The sequence below is a fragment of the Aythya fuligula genome, chromosome 4 (assembly GCF_009819795.1).
Source record: "Aythya fuligula isolate bAytFul2 chromosome 4, bAytFul2.pri, whole genome shotgun sequence".
In the NCBI taxonomy this organism is placed as follows: Eukaryota; Metazoa; Chordata; class Aves; order Anseriformes; family Anatidae; genus Aythya; species Aythya fuligula.
In genome coordinates, this window is record NC_045562.1 from 31434256 (window position 1) to 31443326 (window position 9071).

The 9071-nt window shown below is 40.1% G+C and overlaps 1 protein-coding gene across 1 annotated transcript; it reads left to right on the forward strand.

Annotated features, from left to right (window-relative positions):
- The first annotated feature begins 410 nt into the window (after positions 1 to 410).
- FGA (fibrinogen alpha chain) lies at positions 411 to 6857 on the forward strand. The gene is made up of 6 exons (XM_032187343.1): positions 411 to 461; positions 2243 to 2371; positions 3405 to 3588; positions 3878 to 4023; positions 4651 to 5725; positions 6148 to 6857. Exons 1-6 carry the CDS (start codon positions 411 to 413, stop codon positions 6855 to 6857), a joined length of 2295 nt encoding a protein of 764 aa, XP_032043234.1.
- The last annotated feature ends 2214 nt before the right edge of the window (positions 6858 to 9071 follow it).

The window sequence follows — 9071 nt, forward strand, 5'->3', positions numbered from 1 at the left end:
CAAACCAATGACTTCCTTTTTCAAATATCAACTGTTTGATTACACTAGCTAAATTCCTGTCACACAGAGTGTGTCTTCCAGTGGTTGAGTATTCCTGGATGCTACTAGATCCTGCACACATCTTAGCTGAACATCTGTTTACAAAAAACTAAGCTTTAAACAGATTATTTTTTTCCTGGAATTCATGGTGTTGCCCTCATGCTGGTGCTCTACAATCTTATCTGGAGCAAACAGCACCAGAAACTTGTGCAAGAGGCCTTAGGTAATCACCTGGGGACATCTGGCATGTTTTGTCTCCAAACAGAGGGAAAATAATGATTAATCTCAGATTTTCATTAAGGTTTAAATTGCATCAAAAGACGAGAGAAGAACATCCTCTCAGTCAGAGTTCTGCTCGCTCTTCTCTGAAGATGATATCCATGAGGATCCTCTGTGTGTTGCTCTGCCTCAACTTAGCCTGGGTATGAGTTTGCTTACTTCATTCTTTTCATATCATGATGATTTGAAGAATGAAGGTTTATTTAATCTTAATTCATTAGATATGTTTTGGCTGTCACCTAGCTTGTGAAATTCAATGCGCACACATATGCACAAGCTTACTGTAAGCAATTCAGTGCTGGACTTTCACATCAGCAGTTCTTGAATATCCATTTCTGTAGTTTTTCTTAATCTGTTTTTGCGGAATCTGCCTTGCTTTAGGAGCAGCAAAGCAGATACGTTAACATGAATTCCTAGGTTCATAGATGATTCTGTGAATCTTAAAACTGACTGACTTGGATGCTAGTGGCTCCAGCAAGTCAGGAACTTTAAAGTTTATTTTAGGGTAAATTCTACTCTCCTTTGGGTAGAACATCTCAGTTTACCTCTACAATATTTTCCAGCTACAAATAACACATAATGCCTTTATCATAAAATACCAATTATACAACAGTGATTCCTGTGACAGCAGCATCAGGTTAAAGCAGATTTAAGCAAGAATCATTTTTTAGATAAGGAAAGTGATAGTCTTGATTTTCAACTATGCTAATATAACTTTGCCCTTTTTTTTTCATTTAGGTCTCAGCCCATAATCTTGTTGTAGTCTTTATGTTTCTCTTTGTGACTGTGTTTTGAAGAAAGTGGATATTTTAACAAATGACAGGAGTTATACAAAGCAGATCTGACAAAACAGAAGCAGTCATGTTGGAGCTGTCAGTGCTGAAAGGGCACAGACCATCTAAAATTAAACTTTTTATTTGTTATTTTGTTAACAGCCAGTTGGGCCAGATCCTCAGGATGAATTAAGCAAAAATGAATAAACACCCAATTCCATAGGGATAAGGTTCTGGCCCTGAAGGCTGAAATTAGGGAAACTTTCTCTGCCTCAGAATAAATCATTAATATTTTTAAGCATTAATTATACTGCTTGAAAAGAAAGTAAGATGTGTGCAGAGGAGTCTAGTCAGACTTAATTACATATCAAGTCTTAAAACAGTCTACTTCATCTTTTATGAAAAAATAATTATTTTCCAGTCCTTTACTGAGCAATAACGCAATAGGAATCTTTATAATATTTTGATTTAGAATTAGCTAGTGTAAATGTATTCTTGCTTCTCAGATTTCAAGAAAATCTCAATACTTATCTTTCTTCTCTTTCCATTAGCGGAGTAGAATCCATTCATCACTGACATTAGTAATTTTATTACAGTGTTATTAGCTTTCTTTTTCTTTATGTTGGGCAAAACACAGCTACAAAGTTATAGTTAGCAACTCTGATTAAAATCAGAAACACTAATGGGAAAACAAAATTCATATATATATTTAAGACAGTTTTGTGTAGACTGGAGGGGGTAGAATGAAAACAGAAACTTAGAAATATGACAACAAACATAGTGTTTCTGTGTACAAACAGCATATGCTTTACCTTAAGCAGTTTGAATCTAATTTCAAGTTGTTTTTTAACATTTTTTAAGATTACACAGAGCACAAGATCACCTTTTAATGATATTATCATATATTCTGAGCACCTTTCATTAATTTTAAGGTGTGTTAATTTTAAGAACTGAAAAGCTTTATTGTAAGAAAATCATATCTTACAAGAAATGCCAGGAATAAAATCCTTGCATTGCTGGGTGATTCTTTCCACATGTCTGCATTTTCTGCAGCCGTGATGCCACTGAGTGCTTAAGTGCTTAAATTTCTTTTCTCTTGACAACTGTTTAGACAATCTCAGGTTTGCACTTCCCCTTTTTTTACCTGGCAGGCGCAGGATGGAAAGAGCAGCTTTGAAAAGGAGGGCGGAGGTGTGCGTGGTCCCAGGATCGTGGAGCACATGCAGCAGTCCACCTGCAAGTATGAGAAGAACTGGCCCATCTGTGCGGATGATGACTGGGTGAGCAATGAGCTTTGGGGATGAAAACTGGGTACTCACAGCCTTCAGCCAGCCTGCTCTGATGGGTGTCATGCAGGCTGTACACATTTGAGCCTTAGATCTGAGAGAGGGCAGCTAAACCTTCATATCAGGACATCGTGGTGTCCTGGGGAAAAGAAAGAAAGAAAGAAAGCAATGCAGCTGTTACTGAAGAAGAAAGAAAGGGAAGGAAGAACAGTTTTCAGAGGTACAGAATCAGTCTGGAATAGAAAGATGAAATAAAAGAAGATTATTCTGTAGAAAATGATTATTATTTTCAGAATTTTGATATTGCTGCTTTTGGAGTTGGTAAGAGAAAGGCAATTGAAAGGAAGATGTGTGACAAAGAAAAATAAGTAAAAATAACTCATATTTCAGGAGCTACTTTTTAGAAAAACTGATGACAAAACATTCAGTAAAAGATTCGTAATGACTGACTGAATGTCTCTGTGTATAAACTGTCAATTTGTCTTCTTCTTGCCTCTTACATCTCAACTCACCTTTATGCTATATTTGTAAGATGTAATTTTGCCAAAGAGCTTTAGTTTATAAGAACATTAGGCTTTTCTGAGGAAAATTTTGCTTTAATAACTTGACCTAAGACACCCTTTCTCAAACTGGACAACAAAGCTCTCCTTACAGCAGTCTTTTGGGAAACAAATAAGGTTTTTTGTTTGTTTTATTTTATTTTACTCTTGAGGAAAAGAGTAAAAGGAAAATTAAGGGTTCCTAATCCCTGTTTACAGCAGGTTTCATGGGATGCACTACAGTGATTCCATCACACCAGTCTCAGAGGTGCAGGACATGAAGAATGAGGTGGTATGCTCTAAGTCACACAAGTCCTTGGCAAAGTCATTGGATGAATAGGGCAGAACAGCTGAAAAGAAGTTGCAGAATCTTTTTTTTTTTTTTTTTTAAGTGTGTTTTAAGTGCTGGCAAAAATCTGTAAACATTGATAAAAATAAGGCATGCTCATGAAGACTTTAACACAATTATTTCTTTCTTCCAATCTTAGGGTACAAAATGTCCATCAGGTTGCAGAATACAAGGACTGATTGATGACATGGACCAGGATAATAGCCACAGAATAGACAAAATTAGGCAGCTGCTCGCAGACAATCAGAACAACTATAAAACGTCCAATCGGATAATTGTGGAAACCATAAATGTAATAAAACCAGGCCTGGAGGGTGCCCAGCGTAAGTATCTCCCTCAGTTTTATATTTCATGGCTGATTTTTTTGTGTGTGCATAAACAGCATTTAGTGAAAATATATGCTGTACTGGCCCTCATTTTCAAAAGACAGAATAAACATAGTAATACATGACTCTTAACTAATAACTGGTAAAAACTAATGTAGGTTTTTTAAGTTTACTCTTATGAGAAATGTGTTAAGTACATATTTTAATTGTGTGTTTTAACACATGACACTCTTTTAGGAAAGAAAATCACACAAGCATAGCTGACCCTGATGCATTTGTGTTTCAGAGCTTGATGAGAATTATGGGCAGGTGTCAGCAGAACTGAGGCGGAGAATTGTGACATTGAAGCAGAGAGTTGTCACTCAAGTGAACAGAATTAAAGCTCTGCAAAACAGCATCCAGGATCAGGTGCTGGAGATGAAGCGCTTGGAGGTAAGCAGCTGCTACACCATGCATATTGTTTCCAGAGCTTAGCTACAGAGCAAAGAGGGTCTGTTATACCAAGCACAGCAACTGGTGCTCCATCCAGAAGGAAAATACTATCTGACCTGCTGAGGCAAACCCCCAAATGAGTTGCTTTCTGGGGGGCTTGCTTTTCTCTTCCTGCTTCATGAGAACCAGCATTAGCTAAGGAGGGCTCCTTCTCTCATCTGCTCTCAGTCAGGCAGCCAGGATTACTGATGCTGTATCTGCTGATAAGTGGCTCCGTGTGGGGCAAGTCTCCTCCTGTAAGGAGCTGCAAGTCGCTGGGGACAAGGGGGGAGATGTCCTGTCCTTCATAAGGACACCCTTATGCCCCAAGAGCAAAAGGAGCAGTAACTGGGAACGTGCCACAATGTACTTCTCCATGGCACTTATGTGCATCGTGCCATTGTGTGTGTTGTATTTGCAGTGGAAATGAAGCCAGGATAGGTTTCAAAATGGAGCTTTGGAAAAGCTTGGCTGTAGATTGGAGGTACCAATGCAGCTCCCAGTTTTGCCCAGTCCAGTTAAATAATATACTCGCTTGTGAAAGTCAGGCAAGTTCCCTAACCAAGTTATTTCTCTCTGTTCATGCAGGTGGACATTGATATTAAGATACGAGCTTGCAAAGGAAGCTGTGCTAGAAGTTTTGATTACCAGGTGGACAAAGAAAGCTATGATAACATCCAGAAGCAGCTTACCCAGGCCAGCTCCATCAACATGAACCCAGACCTTCAAACAACCACCTTGAGCACACTGAAAATGAGGCCACTTAAGGACTCGACTGTGCCTGAGCATTTTAAGCTTAAGCCTCTGCCAGAAATGCAAGCTCTGAATGCATTTAATAATATCAGGCAGATGCAAGTGGTGTTAGAAAGACCAGAAACAGGCTCGAGCTCCTCCCGAGGCGAGACCCTGTATCACGTGGCAGAATCAAGGGGGGATGGACATTCCCACACCAGCAAATTAATTACTTCTCCCCATGGGAGAGACACCCCTAGCCTGGGAGACAAAACCACCACTGTTCATAGATGCACCAAAACTGTCACCAAGAAAGTTGTTAATGGCCCTGATGGCCCCAGGGAAGAAATAGTTGAGAAAATGGTTTCTTCTGATGGCTCAGACTGCTCCCACTTGCAAGGACTAGGAAATATTGGAGGTGAAGGAAGCACGTACCATATCAGTGGGCCAGGTAGCTTCCACAACCTAGACAGGTTTTTCCCTGAGTTAGAGCCCTTTCTTACCCATGAATCTGGATCCAGTGGCAGTAGATACTCTAGTGGATCTGGCACCATTTCAACTGGCAGCCGTGTCACAGGGACAGGCAGCAGCCACCTGAGTACTGGAACATCCAGCCACACAGTGTCTTACGGAGGGAAAGACAAATTCACTGACTTAGGAGAGGGGGAAGAAGATGACTTTGGAGGACTCCAGTTTCAGCCTGGATTCTCGTCTAGCGGTGCAAGTCACTCCAAGACTGTAGTTACCAGCTCCTCTTCTAGTTTCAACAAGGGAGGCTCCACTTTTGAAACCAAATCACTAAAGACCCGTGAAATATCTGAGCAGCTAGGTGGGGTGCAACATGATCAGAGTGCAGAGGACACCCCAGACATTCAGGCACGCAGCTTCAGAGCGGGAGCAGTGAAGCAAAGGACAGCCAGCACTGGGAAAGGTACACAGGCTCACAGACATAGCTAATGAGGTAGTGGAGCCAAACTCCATCCATAACCAAACTGACAGAGTGGTTTTAGGTACTGCAGTATAATGATGTGATGATAAAATGCCAGAACTGTGTCTGTTTGTTGCCACCTTGGAAAAAAAGAAAATGAAAAAAAAAAAAAGAAAGAAAGAAAGAAAAAAAAAGGGGGAAATTATATCATTAATATTTGGGTATTACATAGACAATTCACAGTTTAAGAAATACGTAATGTTTTCTTCTCTCAGTTCTTTTTAACATTGCCTGTCATTATACCTAGCATAGTCCAAGACATGTTTAACAAATTTTCCTCAGAGCTATTGCTACTTGGATTCCTCTGAAGTTTTAATTAAATTTTACTGATAACTCCTGTCAAACCAGATCAACTTTTTTTTTAGACTGCGATGATATCCGCCAGAAACACACTTCTGGTGCCAAAAGTGGCATTTTCAAAATCAAGCCAGCGGGATCCAATAAGGTTTTGTCAGTTTATTGCGACCAAGACACCACTTTGGGAGGATGGCTATTGATCCAACAGAGAATGGATGGATCAGTGAATTTTAACCGGACCTGGCAAGACTACAAGAGAGGTTTCGGCAGCGTGGATGCCAAAGGGCGAGGAGAGTTGTGGCTGGGCAATGAAAACATTCACTTGCTGACTCAGAATGACACTCTGCTTCGTGTAGAGCTAGAGGACTGGGATGGAAATGCTGTGTATGCAGAGTACATCATGCAGGTAGGGTCTGAAGCAGAAGGGTACGCCCTCACCGTGTCCTCCTATGAGGGCACGGCTGGGGACGCGCTGGTTGCCGGCTGGCTGGAGGAGGGCACCGAGTACACGTCCCATGCCCAGATGCGGTTCAGCACCTTCGACCAGGACCACGACCGCTGGGAGGAGAGCTGTGCGGAGATGTACGGGGGCGGCTGGTGGTACAACAGCTGCCAGGCAGCCAACCTCAACGGTATTTACTACATGGGGGGCCACTACGACCCGCGGTACAATGTTCCCTATGAGATCGAAAATGGTGTTGTCTGGATGCCTTTTAGAGCCTCTGATTACTCCCTGAAAATCACTAGAATGAAAATCAGACCCATGGACACCTTGTAGAAGGACAGGCATTTATTATATGTGTTACAACTAAAAGATGAAAAGAGTTTTCATGTATATGTGCATGACATACCTTGACCCTATGAATGTGAAGGCAACTGGACATACAGCTCGTGGCTTACAAAATAAACACTGATTAATTATTAACAAAATAGTTCTTTCATCTTCTTTATAACTGAAAAACTTTTAAAGGAAATACTGATTTTAAAAAGCTTTTTATATAAACCTTGTCTGCAACCTTTCTATCGGTCCCTTCATAAAACTTCAGTAAACATCTCTCTGATGGACAGAGTACTTCTTACTAACATGTTTTAGGCTTTTCAACATGCTAGACATATTAAAGGTCAAAAACTCACAAAATGACTATCCCTAACTTATGCCTTACACAATTGTTCCAAAGTGTGAGTGAAAAATTACATTTGTGCAGCAATTTTCTAAAAAGCAGCTTAAGTTTATCTTGATGGTGATTTGGAAGGAGAGTCTTGAGTATGCCAATAGTAGTCACATCAATCTACTGAAGAAATAAGCAATTCAAAGTGACAAATTGTGGTGCTCTTTGGAGCAAGTCAACAGACTGGACTTCAACTTAATAACATTTGCCAGACTTAATCATTTACTTCAGCTGCAGAGAAAAATCCCAAATCCAGGTGATACCTGTATCAAATATGCTGCCTCAAGTTTTATCACAATAATTTAATATTTAAATGACTGCCTTGCACCTTCCTTCTGAGAACTGTAAAAAAACCAAAAACATATTTTTTTATCTCTCGGGCTTATTCATTATCACCAGCATAGAAGGTTTCGGGGCTGGATGGTTATTTTATTGCAGTTAGTACTGGATAGATGAGGATATAAAGAGTGTACTGCTCACATTTCTGCAGCTACACCACGCATGCAGCAGTAAGCTACCTAACCTTTCATAGGTGTTGAAAATAGATCTTAATCCAGTTCATTGCTCTATGTGAACACAAGACATACATGGAATAGAATTCAGCCATACAAAGCCTGTAGGGCTAGACCCCTATTTTAGTGAAACCAGCAGGGAGACACTTGCAATATGTCCAGGTTTAGATCTTTTGAATGTGATTTTACTATTTTTACCTGATCTTTTTCATGTTTCTCTCCACTGCTAAGATTCATATTTATGGATAAAATTACACAAGTATTTACTCTTTTTATTTTTTCTATGCTTCAATTGAAAAACAAGCATAAGCAGAATTGCTTGCCTTAAATCTTACTGCTCAGCGTTTTTCATACCATTTAACAATATAATAAAATACGGAGAAGGCTCAATTTCAGCCTTTTTTCAGGGCTTCTCAAGCACAACCATTGCATAACATTTTTTGAAATTTTGCTGAAGTGCAGAGACATCTTTACAGCCAGATGCATGGAGAAATTTCTACACTTTTGGAAAAGTTACTTCTGCTTTATGCCGTGTGTTTGTTCCCTAGTCTCACTGGAAGCCTGTCTGAGGGGACGCTGAATATTTGCAGTCATGCAGTGTGATGCTGCTATGACATCTCCTCCTTGTCCTCCTGGACTCCAGAGATTAAATAAACATGAGAACTGTAAATGAGAATTTTAGACTGCCATCATAATCAGCTAAAAAATTGTTGAAGGTGAGAAGGGTAGCCTCACTGACAAAAGATCTTGATCTATACAGAGAGCTTGGTCCAAATCACAGATGGGATAAACAGATGCATTTGGGAACAGGGAACAAAAGGATGACTGTCAGAATAACATTGATACATCTCTGTATTGTATTAGATGCCTCTAGAAAGAAGGCAATTTGTGTTGTTTGCTTAAACTACCTTTATTATTCACAAGTAATGTACACCTGGGTAGGATTTATACAAGGAGATGTTTTGTTTGGAGGGCTTAGCTTGTTTTTAATAAAACCTTTTTGCAAATGGCAAAATGTGCTTCTCATCACTGCCCATGGTGTTCCCCCTGCTCAGTCAGCTCACTGGGTCAAGGTGTACCCATGCAACTCACAGGCAGAGTTCACAGGCAACTCGTGTTGTTGAGCCTGGCCACCTTTCTGTCCATAAAGGAAAACATTCGTAATAAAAAAGCCAGTATACAGATAGTCAACCTCACTAACTTGCTCTCTTACTGCATGCACAGCACCCCATCTCTCCTTGCTACAATCGGGTTTGTATCTTGCCTGAACTTCCTTCAGCACTTCCAGGTCATAGGCACTTTCCTAGGTTT

Bases quoted from the DNA above. Each gene is read 5' to 3' on its own strand.
- FGA (XM_032187343.1), top strand. From the start codon at position 411: ATGATATCCATGAGGATCCTCTGTGTGTTGCTCTGCCTCAACTTAGCC. The intron at 2,372-3,404 runs GTGAGCAATGAG...TTCCAATCTTAG, and splicing joins TCTGTGCGGATGATGACTGG to GGTACAAAATGTCCATCAGG. The intron at 4,024-4,650 runs GTAAGCAGCTGC...CTGTTCATGCAG, and splicing joins TGGAGATGAAGCGCTTGGAG to GTGGACATTGATATTAAGAT.